We start from the raw sequence: 23,918 nt of genomic DNA, 5'->3' as shown, positions 1-23,918 counted from the left end.
GCCCGTGATGTGCTCGCTGTCACCCCGCAGTGATTGATGGGACACGCCGACCCTGGCCTGCCCGAAGACCCTGTCCAATAATAAGTCGAGCGCCTCAGAGCAAATGATGTCCAGTCTCACGCCGCTCATGAATGTCCCTCATATGATGTATGGAGTTTGGCCTTTTCCTGTGCCATTTATTTGTTGGCGTATTGGAGCTCAAGGCTCTCACACGCCTTGCGCACGACATAATCCTATTGGATGAGCGGGGCAGGGATATAGCGAGTGATGAGAGGGGGAGAGAAAGATAGAGCAGTCTTCACCAGCGCATGTCTCTCCAACAGCAGACACACTCTCTCACTCACACACACACGCACAGTGCTCGTTAATAGGCTCCAGATGCCTTTACAGAAAACGCACGTCTGCAGGCTGTGTGGACTGCATCTTGTCTTTTGAATCACGCAGATGTGAATCTATCTTTCTGTCATCGACAAAACAAGAAGATTATGGGGTTTGTGTGCAATTTCCGAGCACGTGGGATTGGGAAGCTCATTTAAAAGGCTGGCGGCTGTGTGATGGAGGAGCGCGGCGGTGCTGCATCGGAGGAAATTAGTAAGAGGTGCAGAGGAGATAATCAATGAAGACACTGAGGGCTCCTGTGCGTCTGGACAAGGTCACAGTCTAGCCTGGGTGAGATTATGTCCATTCGGGGACAACAAGAACGGACTTTTTTCGCTTCCTCTCGGGGGAGGAGGTCGTCTGGAGATGTCCACAAGAGTTTCTGTGTTGGATTGCAGAAGCATTGAAAACCCCCTCCATCTGCATCTTCGTAGTTAAGCTTTATTTTTGACAACCTTCAAGCTGCAAGGGTCTTTTTTTCCCTCCTCCCTCAGCCTGGAGATAAAGTTTCTCGCTTTCTCGACAGGGTGGGTGTTTTTATGCAGCCGCCGCTTCGTTTAACTGCACCCAGTTGAACCCAGCTGAGGTGATTCAGAGGCTGCTGGGTGAAGGGAAAGGGTGAGCAGAAGGTGGATTGAATTCCATCGGAGCAGCATCCCAAACAGCGGCGGCCAGCTGCGTTTCTGGACTGTCACATCTGTGGTTGTTGTCGTCGCTGTCCATGGTGCTGAACCCGAGCTCCAGGAATGGTGGAGACGCTGAGTATCGCAGTCATCGGTGCTCCCGGAGTGGGGAAAACTTCTATAATCCGCCAGTTCATCTATAACGATTTCTCGGAGGTGTACACGCCGACCAGGACCAGATATGTGTACAGACCCTCCGTCATCCTCAACGGGAACATGTATGAGCTAAAGATCCTGGACGTCCCGCCAATCTCCTCCTTTCCATCCAGCTCCAGTCAGGTACACACAGCCTCTGTCTGAGGACTTATAGGTTGAACTTTATTGAAGGTGGTGATTCATCCACCCTCACATTGCCTGAATCTCTTACATCTATAGTTAATTCTGTTCACAGCCTATGGTCTTCAAAATACAATTACACCTATTTTATTTATTCCTCTATCACTATCTGGTGTCCCTAGTCTAGTTGCTATGGAGACCTGACTGACTTAAACCCTTTGTGATCTTCACTTTGACGCTTTAAACTCAACCCCCCTTTCATGAAGAAGCAATGCCAGCTGCTTTTGTTTATTAATCATGACAGTTTCAGAGACGAGTTGGCCGCAGTGTACTGGTTCTGCTGGTGTTTGGGTTAAATGTGTCCCATATGGTCAGACATTAATAGCAGGATTCTGCTGCAGGCATCCCCACAGCACCTGGTCCAACTCCCCGTGTAGAAATAGAACAGACTGGCCTTTTATTCATGGTCATATGCCACACTTCATTAGTTGGAGGCACATCTGATTGCAGGATCATACATGTGGTGTTGCTCCAACAGTTTGTATTCTCTTCTAAGCTTTTTCTGGATTGAAGACATTAGGAATTATCTTAAACTCTGGAAATATTGATTGTCTCTAGGTTCACTTTTGTTCACAACATAGTCATACAATTTGCATTTAAGAAAAGTAAGTTTAATACAATTTCCAATCAAAATGTAATGTTTGCTTTGCTCCCACTGAGTGTTGCATCATTCATGCTTTGTTTTGCACCTGTGCCCAGGAGGAACGCCATGTCCTTCATTTGTACAGCATTGTTCACAGATGGATGACATTAACATGTATCTTATCTTATCTTAAAAGCATTATTGGACACTGTAATCGTTTCTCTTGTCCATATTGCCCTTTAAAACATACCCTCCTAAAGCACTTCCAACGTAAATGATAGGGGGGGGGGGGGGAATCAGTGTCCTCACTCTGCGCAAATATTTATTTTAAAGTTGCCAAAGCAAAGATGAGCCACAAAAGTGTGCTTTGTTTTACTAAGTGGATATCGTCTAAAGTTACAATACATTTAGTTGCAAATGTTCCTGCACTTCACTTCAGCACTGTGGGAACTAAAAGTGGGAATTAGCCATTAACGAAGCCGTTACGTCTCAAGATTGATTTGATTCAGTGACTGCTAAACCCTCGTATTCGGTGAACTCATAATCCATCACTAACTTTGAAATAATGTAAGGATGTCTTCACAGCCAATGTGTGACGGAGGAACACTTTCAGTACATGCAAGAGTGTTGTTTAACCCACCTGTTGTGTTGTTTCTCCCCCCCTTACCCTTGTGTTTCCGGACTGCGGTTTTAACTGCTCTTCCATTAACACAAAAAACATTAATCATCACACATTTTTATTTAACACCCTGTAAACAACCTCTCAGATGACTCATGAATAACTGCATTGATTAGACACTGGAAACGTATTCTAAAATTAAATTTGATTTGTGGGTGTGTGTATCTGATGGATAAACACAATGAAAGTGGTGATCAGTAATTGTATATGTTAAAATGCCTACTGTGAAGGATATCATAAGGCCAATCAAATGTAAAACACAATATTTATGATTGAGGGGAAATCGGTCATGTTTGAGCTGAACACAACAGGAGGGTTAAGAGGGATTGAAAAATATCTGATCCTGTCCGTTAAGTTATTTCTCTCCAGCCACAGAGGTACAAAGGAGTATGGATTTGGTGTGTGTGTCTCTGTGCTTTGGCAATGAAACAACGTGGCCACTCCAAGCCTCTATTCACTGGAGGCGTGTGTCGACTCCTGTCCATTTCAGCCTTTGTTCAGGCTTTGAGGCTGTCGAGATAGAGACCTCTCCAAGGTCATCACACCTGACTGCTGCTGCCTCTCTCCCGTCTGAGTCACACAAAGCTCCCCCAAGAACAGCTGCTGTTATCTACACAGACCAAGTGCCACTGAGAAAATGAGATCGGGCCAAAGAAACCAACAGCTTAAATGAGATGCCTCCTCGAGTGTTGATTTGCTTCACGCTCAGAAAAGCCTGATGCAAACGTAGGAAACATCTGGCTGAGTTACATGTAGCCATTCTACCAGATGTGATGTTTTGTTGTTTGTGAGGCTTAAAAGGTCTGCAGGGTGCTTCATTGTGTCCTGCCCACAGAGACCCTCTGCTAAGACTTTCTGATAGATTTTTTTCTTACTTATGTTAAGTGGTGCTTAAACACCACCAGGGACCCAGCTGGTTGGGGAGCATATAGCAGGAATGAGCAAGATGAGTCTTATGAGTTAACGTGTGGGAGTGCGAGTCCCAAAGTTTGAGTCATCATTCGACATCATGTTGTGTGAACATTTCATGCTCATTTCAAAGTGTACTGTTGCGAGCAGACCCTCTTTGTAAGTGCACTGTAAACGCAGAGAAAACCATTAGCTGAGTGCGGACACAACAAGTCTCAGACAGGTTTATCCTGCTCGTTCTGAAGCCGCTCTCTCGCTTGGTTTTCTGACGTCCTCTATTCACAGCCGGAGCAGCGATGAGACATGTCACTTTTATTTCCTTTTTTACTCCCAGCCCAGCTCTGTATTTACCCGGTGGACAGGGCAACGTAACCTGTGTCACAGGCAACGGACAGCAGAAAGAAAGTCAAATAAAAATGTACTAGGGAGGCGTGTTCAAACCCCACTGCAAATGTCGTTGTGTCTCTGGGCAAGACACTTCACCCCAAATTGCTCCTGTGGGGATTGGCCACAGTATTGAGTATGTTAGTCGCTTTGGATAAAAGCGTCTAACAAGTAACATGTAATGTACTCGCAGCACACAGCAGATTGAATGAAAGCACAGTCCCCAGCTGGAACTCTGCTGGGAATAAAAGAGCAACATAGGAGACAGTAGGAATTTGCTGCAGTCAATTAGGAAGGTTGCACAGAGTTTAATGGACACTGTCGTAGTAAGGGTTACCAAATTAGGTTTTATAATGTCCTCTGGAACAATAACGAATAAGCTGCAGAATGGAGTGAGTCAGTACGCCTCCATGCATATGCAGCATGGCAGTTTCTCATCCGTTCAGATTATATTTGATGGAAGAGTAGTGATGTTCTGGCAGGTTACTTCTGACCCCACTTTAACCACGCAGACAGCCATTTTGATCCTTTCCGATGCTTGAGACGGGCAAGATTTCTATTAGCTCACTGTCAGGCTCTCATGTTGTAATGATCTGTTTGCTTTGCAGTATGTCTGCCTGTTGCTGATAGCATTGCGTTTAAAGAGCATCTGTCACACTGTGTCAATAGGCTGCAACGACAGATGGATTTAAGCTTGACAGCGGATTCAGCAAAGATTCTTCTTGTTCTCTTGTTTAGTTCTAGCCATAATGTATCTCCATGACTTCCTCCCACACACACAATGCTCCCGCTCCCTTTCCTGCTCTTTCTGGACGATTTCTCTGAAGCAAATTATTGCTTTTTATACATGGTGTATTTTTGACTCGGTACAGGCAGGCAACATTTAAAGGTGGGGTAGGTAAGTTTGAGAAACCGGCTCGAGATACACTTTTTGTTATATTCCATGGAATGCTCTTAACATCCCGATAGCAATGAATATCTGAAGTGCTTTGACAAAAAAATCCATAAAAATGTCATCTGTGGAAGCCGTAGTACTATAAAAAGTACGACCAATCATCTGGGCCGGCCTGGCTAAAGTAAGTGGATGGCCTACCTGCCTGTCAGCCTTCCATCTGTGCACAAACTTATCTCGTGCCCTCATTGGTCATGTGCGTGGTCGTGTGTGTTGGAGGAGGGGCTCTGTAAGGAAGTGGCAGATTTTTTCCGGTTGTGTATTTTCAAATTCTAGCGCACTCGAGCCTGGTTTCTCCAAAATGACCTACCCCACCTGTGTCTGTGAAGCCTGTTGGGTCAGTTTTTTTCTAAAAGGAGTTGAAAGCTTTTGTGGTCTTTGAAAATTAAAATGAAAACAAATTAGATTAGAATAGAAGCATTTCAATTAGTTCTTAACAATTGACAGCTCAATATGCAAGCTTGACTAAAGGAATAATTAAGGCCCATAATTGTGTTTGCAAAAAGGTTGATCTCTGCTTTTATCAACTTGTGTAAATCTGTTTTAGCTCTGGATTTAAAATTAACAATTCATGGTCATAAGATAAGTCAAACGCAATCACTCATTATATACAAGTAAAATGTATTTTGTGTTACTGTGTGCTTGGAAGGAATCCGAAACAGCTCATCCTCCCCGAATCATCTCCAACAAAGTGCATTAATCAAACACCAATAAGATCTGAACATTTTAATGGCGGATTTGCATAGGTCACCCTTGAGTAATGGGAGTTTTATCCCCGGGAGATGTAACACATTTGAATTGCAAATCTGCTCGGGTGGCCTGCGTGTGACACCGCTTTAATTGCTCAGCACCCCTCCCCCAAAAAGGTTACACCGACCTTCCTCCTGTGCTCCTGAGTATCGATCCATCACAACTTCTCATTACCGCTAAGCTGCCTCACCTAATGACAGGAGACGTGACAGCTTTGCCTTCTGAAAACTGACCACAGCTTATGGTTGTCAGGGAAACATGTTCTGTTTAACGCTCTTGAGGAACGAAGGGTGAGATGCTCTTTCTGTGTGCGGCGCGTGAAAGAGCCCGACTGGAGGAAACAGACAGTGCCACCACACTCACATTCACGCTCCCACAGGCACTCTCAAATCCTGCAAGCACACACACAAACAAACATGCCCACACATGCATTTGAAATTCATTTGAGTTCAGTTCATCAGATGTGTTCTGCTGCACTCTCCTCTCCTCCTAGGCAGCTATTATTACCTTTCTGTGGTCTCTTGTCTTGCTTTGGTGAAGCAGTGTTTCTGTTTTTAGCCCCTCCTCCGTATTTAAAAAAAAAAGACTTGGATGACAAAGAGATATGAGATGAGAACACATGCAGCTATTTTTAGCTTCACAGGGATGTGAGGCTGCAACTGAAGCACATGCGCGCATCTTACATTCAATTTCTTAAATTATCAGAAGAGGGTGAGCTGTGATGATATGCTTTTCATGTCAAGTTCGTTGGGCAAATATTTTCTTTAAAGGAGCGTGAAATGACTTAAAATTGTATTGGACACCCAGAAATAATATAAAATACAGTCTTTCTGACAACTGATTCAACCTGGAGAGGGCCGCAGATAATAATCACATTTATACCAGTTTCACATCAACGTGTCCCATGTACTTCCTCGGTCTTCTCTTTTCCTTTTGATTGCAATCATCCCTGTGCCAAATGTTTGTGTCCATGCGTGCTCGGCCTCATTTTCTTCTTACTGATGTGTGATGCTGTTTCTTCCTCACACACACAGATACACCCAGAAAACGCCCCCGTGCATTTCAAATAGAGTTAAATAATTCCTCGCTGACACAGATGTGATGGCTTCATCCACATTAGATGTTAAAGCTGATCATCGTCTGTTCTCTGAGCTTCCCTTGTCAGAAATGATCACTTCATCTTATGTGTACAGACTGCCTTGACAGCCTGTAGATTTGAAAAGCACATTTTTCTTCAACATTAAGAGCAATTCAATTAGATGTCTCATTCCTATTTCAAATTGTTCAATCTGTTGCAGGAGATAAACAAATAACGAAAGCACCATATGGATAAATGACTACAGTACCATGCTCTCTCAACACCGCCACAAATTAGGTTTATTTTAGCAGCTTGGTGCTAATTAGAATCAGCACGTTGATTTTTTAAAGCTGCACAAAGCAACACTCAGAGCTGCAAAGAGTCATCTCTGTAATCTCTGAGGCGCAGGTGCATCTGACAAAAACCAAACAAAGAAGTAACGTCAAGTAACAGAGCTTTAAGCAAACAAGATAGAAGCATATTAACTAAATAAATACAGTTTTGCATTGGTCATACATGTTTTTATGGGAATATCTTTTGCGGAAAACAAAAGTTCTGTGCTAAAAATGTTAATCGATACAAATAAAACGTATGTTTTAACAAACCTGCTTAGAATTGATCATTGCTGGTAATATACCTGCTTAGAAGTTAAAGGAAGGTTACCCATTCACTTCAGTCTTTATGCTAAGCTAACCAGTTGATGGCTCCACTTTCCTGTACATTTAGCAAACAAGGTTACTTGTTTACAAATGTTCTGCTGTTGGGCAAATGTTGTTTTTATATGGAGAGAGCTCGACTAGCTGTTTCCCGTGTTTTAACTAAACTCATTAAGGTAAAGGCTAACTGGCTGCTGGTTCCAGATACATCATTACTGAATCTCTCTCATCAAACCCTGTTAAACAAAGTGAATGTATGTATTGCCCAATATGGTCAAACTTCTCCTTTCAGACGAATGATGTCACCATCATGTCTCGTCTCTTTATAAATACAGAGGCAGAATAGTATCCACTGTTCGCATGTATACATTAAGTCGAAGTGAATGGAACAAAACATGATTACATTACATGTCACTTTTTAGAAGCTTTTATCCAAAGCGACTTACATACTCAGTACTGTGGGCAATCCCCACTGAAGCAATTTGGGGTGAAGTGTGTTGCCCAGGGACACAACGACATGCTGACTGCAGTGGGGTTTGAACCTGTGACCCCCCTGATCCCAACACCAACGCACAACCCACTGCACCACACGCATGTGCATGCACACCAGAGGTGATGTCGACCCGGTCTGCTCACCCCTTTATCCACAGCAGATCCTTTCTTCCCACCCCCAGAAGTTCCTGTTATTTCCCTCCCCTCTTTTAAATGCTTATGAATTTATTACATGCTGTTAGAGGAGGTGACAGTAATGGTGGGGTGCAGACAGTCCTGAGAGGAACAGCATGAACAGGAGAATGGGTCCCTGTGTTTCTATTGAAGCAACTTTCCTCCTGTCAGGTTCCATTGTACCCACTTGTCCCATGCGCTTTGTTTACTCATCACCATCCGACCAATGCTGCCGTGTGTGCACTGCATCACAAAGCTCAGCCGAGCAACCGACCGACGACACGAGTTAAACAGTAGTATGGGTTCGTTCTTATTTTCCTGACAGAAGGCTCCATGTTAGCTTATCTTTTACAAGCTGTAAAGCCATTGTCCTTGAACATGTGTAAATGGGACATGGCGCAGTGCTTACTGTCACACTGTTTTATGACTTTATTCTAGGCTGTGGGACTCCGCAGAGCCATGCATCTACAACTTACCCTCTGCTCTTTTCTGACAGAGGTTAACCAGCAGATGCAGACAAACAATGACTTACAGGCCAAAGTGCAGAATAATTACAGAAACACATCCTATGTGCTGGTCGGCTTCACTCTCTGGTATTGTTTTGTATTAGTCTGTACATTGTATGCTGTTAGATCTACGAGGCTATATAGCGACCGCATTGCTTTGAGCTATAGGGCAACATTAGCATGATAACATGATCTTGGCGTATCAAATACAATATATTACTAAATGTGTTTAACATGCAATATTTACTTTGCTCACCATCATAGTTTAGTGTGTTATCATTCATGCTAACATTTGCTAATGAGAGACTAAAGTTGAGCTTAATGGGTTAATTTTGGACAAAAGTGAGTTTTTGTGACAGTAAATTTAAATCCAGAGGATCAGCAATGATATTAAAGTTAATCCAGTGCGATCTAGACAATACTTGAATGATATTTCACTCGAAACTAGTCTATCTCATTGTGACATGGAAAGAAATGTACCGATGTCAGTCAATGGGCCCCCTGGATATCTGTACAAAATATCATCCATATGTGGCGGTGTGGTGCTCGTATAAAATGCTCGGTTTGCTGACGACGCAACCTGGGGGAGTTTCGCCCCCAGGAAATTACTAAAGCTAAAGTTTATCCAATTTAATAAAAGGCAATCAGGTTCGTTTGAACACCACAGGCAGAGACAGTGTAAGGATATTACCACAATTGTTATTTTATTTATACATAATTACATTTCTAATCATAAACAATATCATTTTCTAAAAGTTCTCCAGGGAGGAGGGAGAAGGACATTGCTTGGGCTCACCAAGGCAGCAATTAACAAAACGGGAGGGAGCAGATTTGTCACCTCCACTTAAATAGCAGGTGCGCTGGCATGGTGCCAAGCAGCGTCACAGAGGGAGAAGACATCCGGTCACATCTACCCCCCACTTCTGCATCGTCGACCCGACAGTGAATATAAGAAAGGCCTGAAAACGGCAGACTGGGAATTAGACACAGGGGCTCGAAGTGGACTCGCTGCATTGTCCTGAGGGCCAGTAGACCGAGGAAGATGGTGGACATTTGAGTGGTGGCCAGCCGTAGGGCGAACGGTTCGACTCTGAAAGACCTGGGAGGAAGCAACCTGCAGAGTGAGGCGCTTCCTGAACAGGCCTGGCCTGCAAAGGGGTTCCTTCACCAGATGGAGGCTTCACAACCTGGTGGACCACAGAGCTGCAGAGATCCTGGATTTTATGTCGCCCTCTAACCCCAACCCCATGGTCCCTCAGATACACCATTTGCCAAACTGGGCGCAACGGTGGGCGGCCCAGCTCCGGCCACACATACAGTTGTTGTTGAGAGATTTCAGACCAAAGGGATGGCGGACTTAACTCAAACATGGTTAAAAATGATCTATCTCATACTATATGATTGTTTGTGCAATGATGTTGTCCCCTCTGTGTGTGTCCTGTAGGAGTGGCTGGATTTGCGCTGCAGAGGTGTTCGCAATGCCAACGCCTACATCCTGGTGTACGACATCTGCTGCGTGGAGAGCTTTGAATACGTCAAGATGATCAGACAGCAGATAGTGGAGTACAGGTATGACGACACCCCGCTCTCAGCTAGGATGATTGTTTCTGAACATTCAGCAGAGTGACATACAGCTTGTTTAGCCTCAGCGTTGATTTCTAATCTCATCACCATTTCATCCGTCTGGTAACAGCTTGCCATTTCACAGACCTTCCACAGAGCAGGACAATTACACGTCTGTGACAGTGTGACAGTGAAAGTCTGCGCATGGTGCTATATTTTAATTTAGCACAGTCCCCACTGCATCCTGACAGCTTAGTAAGGACATTTGATGCTGTCATTTCTGCACGAGAGCAGTCTGACATTTCAGTAGTGATTTTGAAGATACATTTGTGGGGATATTTTTCCTTTTGTTAGACAGAGCACAGCTACAAGAAAACAGGAAGTATAAGAACCAGAGGGAGATGTAATAAATGTCTCCTGGCAGGCTTTGAACACACGCAAGAGGCAGAAAGAACCTTACACTTGTGGGGGGGGGGGGGAAATACCAATGAAAGGCATCACCTGCACTTACATCCTCGCTGTTGGCATTCATGCATATATTTACATATTGAAAGAGTACAATGAGTGGCCTCATTTGTGCTGCTATGTATGTACACGGCCAAACTGCCAATGCACAGAGTATCCCCACCTACCTGCGGCTGCAAATGTGTTGCCATGAATGTTCATAGCCCGTGACAGAAAACCATTATCACCAGCAACTAGAGGGAAGGAAGGGTGAATGTAAAACAGGAGAACTGTATAATCAAAAAGCTCTGAGACCAGACTGCAGACGGGAAGGACAAAGCAGAGAAGGGACGGGTACTGAAATATTGAATAATGGAGGCTGTTGCAGCACGAGTGGGGAGGAGGGGTGTACTATAAATGTCAACTATAGAAAATATAATCTTAAAATGCTCAGCACAATTCTGTTGACATAATCAGTTGAAGCCAGAATGAACTTGTTTTTCTATTTTCTTTGGCATTTTAGTATGAAGCCCACCTCAGGGAAGATGACGCACAGACTCAATAACTGGAATGTGTTTTCTCAACCCTACATCTTTGAGAACTTCGCCTCAGATGGCTTGAAAACGATACTGTACATTTCTCTCTCTGCTTTTTCTTTCCGCCAAGCTATCTATCCATCTGTGAAGGCAGACGTGCAAATATGCACATGCATGCAAGTACTTGTCAGAGGCACGATGTATCAAAAAGAAAACATTATTCCGCATTAGTGAAAGCAGCAGCTTGAACAATATATATACCATATTTGACATTGAGTTGAACAGGTGAACAGATGTCTTGATGTTACACTCACTGCTGCCTTGAGATTAACAATGTGCCTTTTTAATAGTGAATTCAACAGTAGGTAGTTGTTATGTTATTTTTCAAGAAAAAACCTCTTTAAAGCTCCTTGCTCTCCTGGCTTTGGCCCCCAACCAAAAATAATCTCATTGTAATAAATCAAATTGACATAATGAGCCTTCTTTCCTTGATGGTATTTGCTCTAAAATCCTTTTTGTACTTTGCTGTAGTCATCCTTCTCTCATTTAAATTAGAGCTTCAGATTGGATTTCCAAACTCCCACTAATCCGTGTTACTAGAAATGGATGCACTTCTCCTAGATGTTTAATTTTTTGAACACTGTAAGAAGCATTATACTGTAAATCCCAAGTCACTTATTTATTCCCACCTCTGGCTTTCTATACATGTTAACCCTTCATGATGCTGTTCACCAGTTGCAGCAGAGAGTGGTGGGAGGCCCCCTGAGCCTTGGAGCACTAATCCTCCAGTCCTCCCACGCACACCTCCGAAGGAAGAGAAAAACACAGGCATTTTGCGCACTCCAAGCCACCGACAAAAACACACAAATATTGGTGATTTTTTTAATTAACCTTTTTCTCTTCTGGTCTCACTTGCCCCCGCAGGGAAGGCAGCAGTAGTGAGGTGCCAATCCTGGTGGTGGGCACCAAGAGAGATCTGCAGCGGCAGCGCTTCATGCCTCGCAGGGCGGTATCAGTCCTGGTGAAAAAGACCTGGAAGTGTGGCTATGTGGAGTGCTCAGCCAAGTTTAACTGGCACGTCGTCCTGCTCTTCAAAGAGCTGCTCGGCATCGCTGTGTCACGCGGCATGCGCGGGAACCATACCGCAATCCGCCTGCAGGGGGCGCTGCAGAGGAACCGCTGCAGCATCATGTGAGCCCGAGAGCTCCCTCCAGCCCTCTCACCTCAGGAGTGGAGGGGCAGTGGAGAAAGAAAACTGGACTTTTTATATAAATGGCTGGAAGAATACCCTGTGGCCTCCTGCTTTACTGAGCTGATTTTTCACAATGAGGTTATAGTCTCTTGCGCTGTAAAAGATACCCACATTTCACACAGTCATCCAACCACTTCCTAGTCAGATTCTACCAAATGTGTAAATGCAAGGAAGGATGTATAGAAAGCAAGTGAAAACCAATATGAATAGCAAAGTACAGTTCTTTTTTCTTACATCAACTCGACGGTAACTCATTTGAGGCTTCCCAAATGACACAGCGACAGGTCTTTAGAGGGTTGTGTCGTGGATGTAGGGCCTGACAGGGTGAGGCTAACATTGTGAGACTTTAAACAAGTGGCAGCAATATAGAGTCTTCCTTCATTCAGAAAAGTCATATCTAACAGATTTTGATTTGATTGAGGGTTTATGTTCAACAAAATATAAAACAGAGCTCAAATAAATAAGCTTCACTTCCAGGGGGAGTCTTTCAATATGTGTAGATACATTTTGGATTCTGAGAAGTTGCCTGCATTCTTTTTTTCCTTTGACTTCCCTGTATTAAACTTGGCCTATACAGAGAAAGCTGTTTGTTCAGACGACAGGGGTTTTAAGGTTGTCTTGCTGCAGAAAATGCTGCAGTCCCTATCACGATGTTGGCTTTAATATGCTCCCTCCCCTTACTCAGTGTCTGTTTCTGAAGAATACATTCAATCCAGGGAACTGCAGGAGGCTGCAGAGCCTGAAACAAGAACCTGTTCACGCAGTGTGTGTGTGTGTGTGTGTGTGTGTGTGTGTGTGTGTGTGTGTGTGTGTGTGTGTGTGTGTGTGTGTGTGTGTGTGTGTGTGTGTGTGTGTGTGTGTGTGTGTGTGTGTGTGTGTGTGTGTGTGTGTGTGTGTGTGTGTGTGTGTGTGTGTGTGTGTGGCACGTTTGATAGCTGACATTCAGGCAAGCAAAGGACAGGCACGGCAAAAGACTAACGACTGATGTAGAATCTGGATTAGGGAGGAGCAATAAAAATCTCACATGTCCTGGCTGACTGTATGTATTCCCACATTATACTAAAAATGCCTCACGTATAGTAGACGTAATCCTCTCACTCCGATATCTTGCAGATATAAGGAAGCAGAGCTTAGTGACTTCCATAAAACACCCCATGAGTGTAACACAGACACACAGGGAACCTTGAAAAAGCTTTCTTATCAGTAAGTCAATAGTATCCAATTGGTAATGTGAACAGTTGCTTTTTCATTTGATTAGACCTAGTTAGGCAGTGTGAACATGGCTGCACTGAAAGTAAGCAGACCTATTGTATATAAGAGTGATTCATGGAGTAATTGACTTGCATGCTTTTGTTGGTAGAGCCAACGGGTCAGGGTTCAATTGCACTGATGTGAAAATATAATATTGTGATTAATTTTTGTAATGGTTTTCTGACACTGTAATGAGCAGCTGAGCGGAGTGAATGTGGATGTTTTTCAATGGCATGCGAGAGCACCAGCTCTTGATTCTCTCAATGATGTAGTGCACCCTTCATCAGGGCAGATGGCTGTGTTAGTTTTTTGTTTATTTTTTTTCTAGTAAAAAAAAGAAATATGTAGCAGCAACTGTGTGTAGCATGAGTTCTCATCAGTTTGTCTGTGTGCGCGTTTCCTAATAAAAAGGGCTACCGTTTTTTTTATCAGAAACGTTACTTATATTTATTTTTATTGTGTAATAAGTACTGTGAGTATTTTTTTTTACATAATGAAACATTAAATGCTTTTGAGAACAGCAACCTCACTCTGGTCACTTTTCAATCTTGTTCTAAAATTACATCACATTAAGATCATTTGACAACATTGCCACCGTGTGGTAACGCATTGTTATCAGGAGCCAAATCAAAGAACAACGGATCAGGCATCACACACTGAACCCACTATTTACTTTGAGTTTAAAATGTATTCTTAAATGTACTCAACACTTGGTGATCATCTGGTGAACTCCCCATTGTAATAGCTAATATACTTTCATTTAAGGTGGTTAGGTTATAATGAGTCAGTAATATACTGTTTAAGAACTTTAGTTGTGAAATTATCTCCGCACTGATAGTTCTTTAAATCATCTCCGCCTTTCTTCTGTGGGTAACCTGGCTACATTAACCTCTCATTGAATACAGGGGAAATCATTTGTTGTGTACCATTATCAACTCCTGACCTCCTATTTCTACAGGCATGCGCAATTGAATTTACCCTGTCGCAAACAAATTAAGAAAATTGTGATAATATACATTTTAGACATTTATACTCTTCAAGACAGAGTGTTAATGCATAGGCCTACTACCAAAAGTATATAAACAGTAAGTGGTCCTGGCATTTGGTGCCTCAGAGGATCTGTCACTTTTCTGCTTTGTCTGTTTGATAATCAGACCTTGTTGGTAAACGAGAAACGTATGCCAATGATCATGTAATTCTGAGGTTTAAAGAAACTCAGTACATTTACTCAAGTACTGTACAGTATTTTACCCGAGTGCTTCCATTTCCTGCATTTCCTTATACTCATACTCACCACATTTATAGGAAAATATTGTACAACACAGAATGTATTGTATTACTTAAGTTATTTTAAAGTTAGAATGACACGAAACCAATGTTATTTTCAACACCTCCGAGCAAACAATAGACTGTATAAACTAACAATTAATGTGCTAACTTTCCAATATTAGGGAACATTATAAATAGTTCAATTGTTTTTTTATAGTATTAATGTAATGTGATCCAGTGACTCCAAATTCACACATCATTTTATTTCTAAAATGGAAAAAACAAGACAGTGGGTTATAGTGCTTTTTCTATGTTATATTTAAAAAACATTTCAATGATAATTAGACAGTCAATTTTTATTGGTAAAGTTTGGGATTTGGAAGCTTCTTTATAAAATAAAGCCCTTAAATCCAATAAAAAGAGGTGTGTCGTATTTGTCCGGAGCAGTATACATATGTTGTCAATGGCTCACATGAAACGGAAGCTTTAAAAAATAATGTGACCTCAAATTCCGACTATCGATTTTAGGTTTTCGTACATTTAATGATAAGATGAACTTTTTACATAGACCTGTGTGAATTGATGCCAAAAGCTTATCACTACAGTTTATCATTCAATAAGCTTAAATTATGTATATTCTACGTCTACCCACCTGACAAGTGAAACCAACAGCCAAACCGCATGTCAAATGTTTAGGAATGTTAAGATAACAACATCACGTGGTGCAAGTCAGTATTGTAGACTTGAATCGATAGAGCTGCAATTTCCATTTAAACTTTATTAATAGTAACAGAAGCCGCTCCCTCCTAACAGGACAGCCTCAAACTGTTTGGCACTGTCATCATGGAAAAAAACATTGTTGATTTGGTCAAAGCATTATCTAATTATTGAATGGCCATGCAAGGAACTCCCTTTCTACTCTGTCCAGCTCTATGCTCTGGATACTCTGCAGTCTGCATCAGCAAAGTGTCTTGGCATCACTTCTCGTCCTTCCTTTGGAGTCCATTCCGGCGTCATGTGAAAGGGGTTCACGGTGGTGTCTCTCGCCCTAGACCGGACCCTCCTCTTTCCAGCTCACCCGTCAGTGCCAACGTCCTAGCCACGGTCGTCCCGGTGGGACGTGTCCCTGTCCTCGCTGTCCCCGGTTCATCCCGGTCGGAGGATGAGCGATCCGGGGAAGGGCAGCTCCGCCTCTGCCGCGGCCCCAGCTCCAGGGTCGGATACTTACAAAGGCTGGCTTTTTAAATGGACCAACTATTTGAAAGGGTACCAGCGGAGATGGTTTGTCCTCAGCAATGGCCTGCTTTCATATTACAGGTAAATAAAGATGCAGGGTGCATTATTTCTCAAAGTAAACGCGGACTTGGTCGCTTCATGTGTCGGTGCATCCTTACAGCTGGCTGCCTCAGCTGGCTAGCATCAGGCTAACAGCTAGATGTCAAACGCACAGAGTCAGCTGCCTGTTCCCTTCAAGCTGACAGTGATAAATACGTAGACGTTTTTACTTTGAATGACTCTATATTGATGAAAGGCACCAACACATATAGATACTCACACAGCAGTAATGGCAACACAACTTCTAAGTCATTAAAGTGTCAGGAAGGGGCTACAGTTGGTATGGACGTTAGCTAGCATAGTAAGCTAATTTGCTAGTCTTAGTCTGTGACAGCTGGATACTCCTCGGTATTATATATATATATTAAACTCCTCTTTTAAAGGTGTTGTTAGAAAAGACAACGTCAACGACAAATATGTAATTCATGATAAATGTCATGTTTTTGTTTGCTAAATTACTTAATTAATTGCATTAGATAGAGAGTTAAAAAGCCACTCTGAATGATGACCGAAACGAGATGCAAGAGATTGTTGCTAATATTATCATCCATCTCTTTCACTCTGATAGACAGAGCTGTGAGCTAACCTTAGCTTTACAATAGCGTAACACCTGTGGCTGTGCTTCATGCACAAGTGTTTTACAGAGATTATACATAGCACTTGACTTGTTATTGATTCATTTTAGCCCTGATACTGCAAGACTGGAAGTCTTTTTATATCATCCATCTGAAATCCAGCCGTTTCATCAGAAAATGTGACAAGACCTTTGTCCTCCCTCTCCTTAACTTCTTTCATTTTTAATTACTTAATTAAAAAAAAACTCAGTTTTAATACTCTGAAGCAATCATATACACCTCTTAAAGTCAGTCTTCCTTGGTGCTTAGGGTATGATTACAGGGCATAAAAGATTTGACTGCAACTAAAGCTGCCGTATCAGTGAATCCTTACATTTTATAGTGCAGTAGACCTGTCTCGTTTCCTTCTCAGCTGCAGGACAGTAGGACTCATGTTTCCACAGGTGTGGCAGCGGACTAGAGGCATCATAAAGCACAACACACATTTAATACTTCTGCCAAAAAAACATTCCGTGTGCCTTATCACAGAGAATTCATGTATATTGTAAATGGTGGTCTGATTAGATTGTAAAACAGCAACAGCAACACTTTATAATTGTTTGTCTAATGTTAACCTTACCATCAGGTGAATAAACTGTCACATGCTCTGTGGAAGTCCCTCAAGGTACAATGTCTAGCACTTTCAGAGCTGTCACCTGAGCCAGCCCCAGGATTGTGATTGTTTTGTCCCTAAAGAGCTTGGTACTTTCACTTGATTTCACTGCTGGGCTTTTGCTTGTTCAACCATCCAGCTTTCTTTCACTTTTTATGCTTTTGTCAACATTCAAATATTCTGCCATATCGCCTTCTGGGCCACGTTGTCCTTTGTGCACTTCATTAGTTCCCGTTTCAGTCTGGGTCCTGGGACTGCAGGCCAAAACATTGACTCACATTGCTTCCCTGCAGCTCCAACAGTCATACAGTAAATGCCATCTTGTAAAATTAGAATGTTCAGATCAGGTCAACGCCACATTCAGAGCCCATTTCATCCCACCCTCCAGCCTTCTTCAGCACTCTTTTGTCTTGCGTTGTCAGCAGTGCTATTTGACACAGAGGTAAAGTTGCCAAAGTCCTACTCCTGCCTGAGCTTGTGGTGAAAGAAAAGACGCCTGTTGCCTCTCCCCTCTATGAATAGTCCATTATGTTGTAAGGTGACTGCTGTACCTGAAGTAAAGGTAGCCCATAGACATCTGAGCTCAGAGGCAGTGAAGCAACGGGTTGTCCCCTCCACTGATGTCTTCCTGGCAGGCCGCATTGTGTGTGTCTGACTCCAGGCTTTGTGCTCCTCTGTCTGTGCCTCCTCTGTCTGTGCCTCCTCTGCTTGCCTGTCTGCACCTCTATTGTTAGGGAAGTGACAGGGAAACAGTCACAGTTCCTTGTCCTAAAATATAAGGACTGAAACATAGAGAATATTCCAGTTCTTCTACCAACACTAATAATAATAGGACCGCTCTCATTTTCAATATGACTTATCAGTTGTTTGATTTGCGATGTTGAGTATTTGTTTGCCCTTTTTTTTAAATGCCAGTTTGTATTACTGATAAATCTATAGTGACTGACTTCTCAATAAGAGGTCTAGCCCATAACCTGATAGAGATTTTCAATTCCCAAGGCCTGCTGTTTTCAGAACAATGGCTTGCCTCTCCAACTCGTCGCTGAGACGCCAAAGGGCAATGGAGGACGGTAATCGATGCTTGGACTCTGGGCGGACTAACACACTCAGCACTTGCGCCTGTTTAAGTGTAATGAGTTTTACAGAGATTCAACATAGCACTTGTTATTGATTCATTTAGGCTCTGACACTGCAAGACTGGCAGTCTTTTAGACTTCATCAGCCTTGAGGTCTTTTTTGTCTAAATCATCCAAAAGAGCCTAATCGAGCCGTTTCACCCGAAAATGTGTCAAGATCTTTGTCCTCCTTCTCACACTGAGCTTCTTTCCTTTTGAATTCCTTTAAGAAAAACTCAAAGTTGTAATACTCTGAACCAATCTTACTCACTTCTTAAAAACCAATCTTCCTTGGTGCTTAAGGTATGCTTACGGGGCCTTAAAGGTTTGAGTGCAATTATAGCTGAGTGACTCCTTTTATAGTGCAGTAGGCCTGCCTCGTTTCCTTCTTAGCTGCAGGGTAGTGACTAGATAATACATTGAAATGCTCAGTGGTGGTAAGGTACCTTCTTGTGTCCCTTGTCAGGTTGTTGTGTTTTGACTCGCTCAGCTCGTGGGTGCAGGGTGGCGTGATGAGAGAGTGGTCAGCTCGCCAGCTTTGGGCCCAGCTGGAGGGAAGAGCCTGTCGTGAACCCTGTTTACTAGCCTAGCACATCAGCAGAGTGACTGGAGCAAGAGATGGGGATGCTGTGATCTAATTTAGTTAATGGGCTCTCAGTTGGCCTCAGCTGTGTGTGTGTGTGTGTGTGTGTGTGTGTGTGTGTGTGTGTGTGTGTGTGTGTGTGTGTGTGTGTGTGTGTGTGTGTGTGTGTGTGTGTGTGTGTGTGTGTGTGTGTGTGTGTGTGTGTGTGTGTGTGTGTGTGTGTGTGTGTGTGTGTGTGTGTGTGTGTGTGTGTGTGTGTGTGTGTGTGTGTGTGTGTGTGTGTGTGTGTGTGTGTGTGTGTGTGTGTGTGTGTTGTGTCTCTGATGTGTCTCTGATGTGTCTCTGTGTGTGTAGCCCGTCTGGGTGTTTCTATGTCGAGGTGAGCAGCAGGGTGATGTTACAGAGAGCAGGGAGACACATTCTCAGCATCCCATCTGTCTGCAGGCCATGTCATGTTCACCATGTTGCTGTTTCATGGCTTTAGTTTTCTTGTCTTATGTTTCCCTTCTGTTTTCAGCACAGCACTTTCCCCAGCGTTTCTCTGGCTGTCCCTCCATGACTTGTGATATTTCAGCCCCCAGCCTCGACAAAACCTTCCTACGTTCTCATGCTCTGAGTACTGTGTTGTATTTCCTCTGCCTGTCTCTGTACAAATCTCCGCATGCTTTTTGGCTGTCTGTCGTGTGTTGTTCACTGGTTGTTGTTCTGTCATTACATGCTCCAGATCGGTGGATTTGTGTTTTATCAGGATATGTGCACAGGGGACTGACAGGTAAAGCACTGCAACTCTTTCCTGGCTCGGCTCAACATGCAGGACCCTCTCTCATGTCCTCAGCTGCACCCACCTTCACCCCCTCCCCTCCTAGTGCCTTAATGTCCCTGTAGTCTCTCTCTTTCCCAGCTTTTGTGGTTTCCTTGTCTGTTTATTTCATGGCCTTTGCATGGCCTTGCCTTCCCACAGGGCCGAAACGATCAGTGTGGACCTCATCTTACTCGTCAGCAGCACCCTGGGTTTGTTGACCCACTTACAGACAGGACTTGGCAGCTGAGCTCGGGCTTGGCAAGGCTGGAAAGAGGGATGTTGAGGGTCCCTGCCCCTCTCCACACGACCCCACACGGCTCCAGTGCGATCTTGTCTGTGCAGCTGATGTGAACCATAGCGCCGCCAGAAGAGCAGAACACTGAAATGCTTGTCGTGGATTGGCATTATAACAAGACTTGACTCCAGCAAGTAGAAGCGGTGTGAGGGAAATCACTGCCTGGCAGAACTTATTAATGCACTTCAACCTCTGACTAAATAAGGCAATGTCAAAGTAGACTGGTTTAGTGTTAAGAGCTGCTGGCTGGCAGCTGCCGGTGGCAACAAAGGCTCACTGAAGATGGATAAATGGATGTTAGCACCCGCAATTGCAAATGCATCCACACGACTGCATGGCTGCATGCTTCAGTTTGGGTGGGTTCTGAGAGTATGGATGGGCTATCATGTGACCCTGAAGGTTGAGGATGTGTTGGTTTAATTTTTAAACTACCAGCACAGCATGTGATTTTGCTGATTACTTGCTGCTCTGTGGATGAGGGTCTTAATCAGCAAAATCAGCTGTCTGTGGTGGTGGTGGTGGTGGTGGTGGTGGGGGGGGGGGGGGGGGGGGGGGGTGGTGTGTGTGACTGCATCCACTCAGCTCTCTGCGGGACATGATGTTCCATCCCTGCTCTGAAACTAGGCTTCTCTCACCGTGACAGGATGACAGGCAGCCTGCTTCCCACCAAACAATTATAAACGTTTCTCTTGACTTTGAGTTATTCTCTTTTATCCCGAACCCCATTACAAAACAATTCAACAGTATTTTCTGTTCTGGATGTTTCACGAAAGTATTAACATTATTCTGCAGGTGTTTCATTCGAGAGGTTTTGGAAACATGCACACTATAAATTGTCTTACACACACAGTGCATATTCTTAACTCTCTTGCTCTTGCCCTTTGTTCTAATCTCTTGCTCTGCTGCTTTGGCTCTCTTCTCTGCTGTCGCTCTCTCTTTCTATCACCTCTCACACTGTGTTCTCTCTTTGTTCACGCTGCTATTCATTGTTTGGTTTCGTTCGCTACAGAGGCTTGGAGGCAGACAATGGCCTTGTTATCTAGACTACTGTGGTCCACTGACTGCAACAGTTGGTGTTACTGGACTAGGCTGCACAGAATACCCAGAATTCAGCACACTGAATGTCAGCAAGGCCACACTGAGCGAATAAGAAGTTCAAACTATCCAATTTGTTTACCATTTGCTAATAAAGTTTTGGTTCTCATGATTAGATCGGTGTGATACAGAGAAGGTCTGTGTTTAGTTTAACAACCAAGAGCATCCTCTGCTGCTTGGCTTTCAAAGTGAGTCTTTGTAATATAATGTGTGGCATTTCTCTGTCCCTCCTTGCCTCCCTGCTTGCGCTTGTTGGCCATAATAGTATCAAATGCACGTTCCTACATGCAATACTCAAAGTGACAAACAGCAGTGTACAGTTCTTTATGTGTTTTCTTTCTCTGTCTCTTTTTCCGCCTGGTGTTTTGTCGCAGGACGCAGGCAGAGATGGCCCATACTTGCCGAGGAACAATCAACTTGGCCACGGCGCACATCGACACAGAGGACGCCTGCAACATTGTCCTGAGCAGTGGCGGCCGCACTTACCACCTCAAGGCTAGCACAGAGGTGGAGCGGCAGAGATGGGTCACGGCACTGGAGCTGGCCAAAGCCAAAGCCATCCGCATGATGAACGATCAGTCTGGTAAGGGCAGCTACTTTTATGGAACATTGAAGCTGCGTGCGAGGCTTTTTATAGTCTAAGTGCGAGCTGTAAGAGCGAAACACACCCATGAGGCACGTCTATGAACGGTCAGGTCCTTGACAAATAAAGGCTTGGGTCAACATACCAGAGTGTGTTTATCTTGTGTTTGACTTTGTTAGAAGGTGAACAGTGAGTTAGGGACAACATGGTCCTCAGGCCAGCCTGGATATTTGGGTTGTATTTCATTTTCCTGTGTCCCCTGACATTTGATAATCAGCTCAGTAGCAGTCCCATCTCACGTCCTCCTCTTCTTTGATGTAATTCTGATTCCACTTTAAGCCAGGAGGGGGCAGCGCCGTCTCCTCAGTTTGAGTTCGACAACTAACATGCGCATGCCAATGGTACTGTGAAAAAAACTGGGCTTGCATTCAGCCCGACGACAGAGCACTCTCATTTCCAAGGCAACTTATTCTTCCATGGTTGTATTTGGTGTTGCAGGTCAAAGGCTGTGGGAAAAGCCAGAGAGGACCGTTTTTCTTTGCTTTTCACCCTGGCATCGTCCTAAAGCCTCTCGTCTCACTCTTTTGCTGACTAGGTCTACAGAGACTGAGACAGGATATATATTCTCCTGGCCTCCATTTGAAATTCAGATCTCTATATATAGACGGTGTGACAATGTAAGTGCTTTTTAGCTCACCACTCCAGAAAGCAGGAGAGGAGTGTAGTAGTATGTTTGTATTCTGAAAATGTCAGGCTACCCACCTACTGGATGTGTCTGATTGGTTTCTGATTGTGTCTCCTCTCTGTAGCAGGTTGTGTTCAGCCGCAGTACACCCATACCAATGTCATGTTTTTTATTTAGGGTCTTCTCTTAATTCATTGCTTGTTCTGATTACCTAACCTTGCAATATTACGTTACAAGTTCATCAAGCACAGAAAAAATACAGATATATATTACATGCACACGTTGGCTAGCATTTGTATTTATGAATCGGCTCATTGTTTTTTTTATGAAAGCTTTTACTTAGTTCCTGCTTTAATGCTTACCTTCTTATCTTAAAGAATATGTGTGTCTTTCTGTTTTCTAACCATTCCTTTCCCATCTGCTCTGGCTGTGGAGAAGGAGGACGCTGCGTGAGTCCGTCTTCAGAAAACTAATGATCTGTTAATGCTATTGAAGGTATTGAAGGACGTCGGTGGTTTTGCCATCCAGCTCTTTGAGAGCATCCTGTTCCTTGTCCACACAAACAAGCATCAGTGACATTCATTAACCTGCCCTCCTCTCTGTCGGGGGAACAAAGAGCTCTCATTGATCCCCTCAGCTCAGAGGAGGAGCAACGTGTAAACCCAGGGCACATCATGTGTGTACACAACAACCAAACTTCATATCCTCGATGTGGCTGGTTGTTATATAACCTCATCTAATTACACTTCTATCTTTTCATCTTATCCCTAGAAGAAGGTTTTAACATCTTAAACCCCCATCATGCACTGTGAGACTTCAGCTCTGATCTAAGAGTATCTTGTTACCTGTGAGCCATGAGATGAGTTTCTTTGTACAACTGACCTGAACCCTAAATCAATCACTTGCACTTCTCATTAGTACCGGTGTCACAGCTCTCCATGTATAATCCTTTCTTATAAATGGCCTGTTATTCCATGAGTGCCTCTCATTCACATTCGCTTTTAAATTGGATTTCAAGAAGCTTACCAAAGCTTGTGTCTGCAGTCGGAAGCCTACATCCAGACGGTGGCAGTGTTTCCCTTCACTTTAACCTGCCCTCTCTCATGGGTTAGCTTGCCATGTCTTTTCCACTGCTTGTGAAAGTGAGCTTGTAGCCCTTGAATCACTGGTAAATGTGCGAGTCTGACGTGTCATTGTTTTTTAACTCAACACCAAAGCTGAACGTTTGCTTGGATGGTGAAGTGAGGTGGAAACTGAAATGGTTAAGTGCAAGTTGGTGTAAAAAGTGCCGGAACCATTCATCCAGTCAGTGCTTTCTCTTGA

The 23,918-nt window shown here is 43.6% G+C and overlaps 2 protein-coding genes across 7 annotated transcripts in view; both read left to right on the top strand.

Annotated features, from left to right (window-relative positions):
* Positions 1–363: 363 nt before the first annotated feature.
* rasl10a (RAS-like, family 10, member A) lies at positions 364–14,130 on the top strand. 2 transcript variants are annotated; one of them, XM_079690135.1, is made up of 3 exons: positions 364–1,340; positions 10,005–10,129; positions 12,028–14,130. In XM_079690135.1, the coding sequence occupies exons 1-3, from the start codon at positions 1,125–1,127 to the stop codon at positions 12,296–12,298; spliced, it is 612 nt and encodes a 203-aa protein (XP_079546261.1). In that variant the 5' UTR covers positions 364–1,124; the 3' UTR covers positions 12,299–14,130. The 2 variants fall into 2 exon arrangements, with proteins under 2 accessions (XP_079546261.1, XP_079546262.1); XM_079690136.1 differs by lacking the exon at positions 364–1,340 and adding an exon at positions 9,423–9,907 and having other exon boundaries at positions 10,006–10,129.
* A 1,159-nt stretch (positions 14,131–15,289) lies between these two features.
* Positions 15,290–23,918, top strand: part of osbp2b (oxysterol binding protein 2b) — a 50,523-nt gene continuing 41,894 nt past the window's right edge. Inside the window, exons 1-2 of one of the 5 annotated variants that reach the window (XM_079690114.1) lie at positions 15,290–16,192; positions 21,702–21,910. In XM_079690114.1, the coding sequence (XP_079546240.1) occupies positions 16,038–16,192; positions 21,702–21,910 (364 nt within the window). In that variant the 5' untranslated portion in view covers positions 15,290–16,037. Of the gene's footprint in view, positions 16,193–19,811; positions 19,908–21,701; positions 21,911–23,918 lie in introns of those variants that run through there. The other 4 variants (XM_079690116.1, XM_079690115.1, XM_079690117.1 and 1 more) reach the window with 4 other exon arrangements.

Source organism: Notothenia rossii (genome assembly GCF_949606895.1).
Source record: "Notothenia rossii genome assembly, chromosome: 6".
Taxonomy (NCBI): Eukaryota; Metazoa; Chordata; class Actinopteri; order Perciformes; family Nototheniidae; genus Notothenia; species Notothenia rossii.
This window is presented reverse-complemented; position numbering and strand designations above follow the sequence as displayed.

What these genes read in the sequence shown, in the direction of transcription:
- rasl10a (XM_079690135.1), top strand. Translation starts at nt 1,125, where the DNA reads ATGGTGGAGACGCTGAGTATCGCAGTCATCGGTGCTCCCGGAGTGGGG. An exon ending in TTCCATCCAGCTCCAGTCAG is followed by an intron (nt 1,341 to 10,004) that starts GTACACACAGCC and finishes TGTGTCCTGTAG; the next exon opens with GAGTGGCTGGATTTGCGCTG. An exon ending in CAGCAGATAGTGGAGTACAG is followed by an intron (nt 10,130 to 12,027) that starts GTATGACGACAC and finishes TTGCCCCCGCAG; the next exon opens with GGAAGGCAGCAGTAGTGAGG.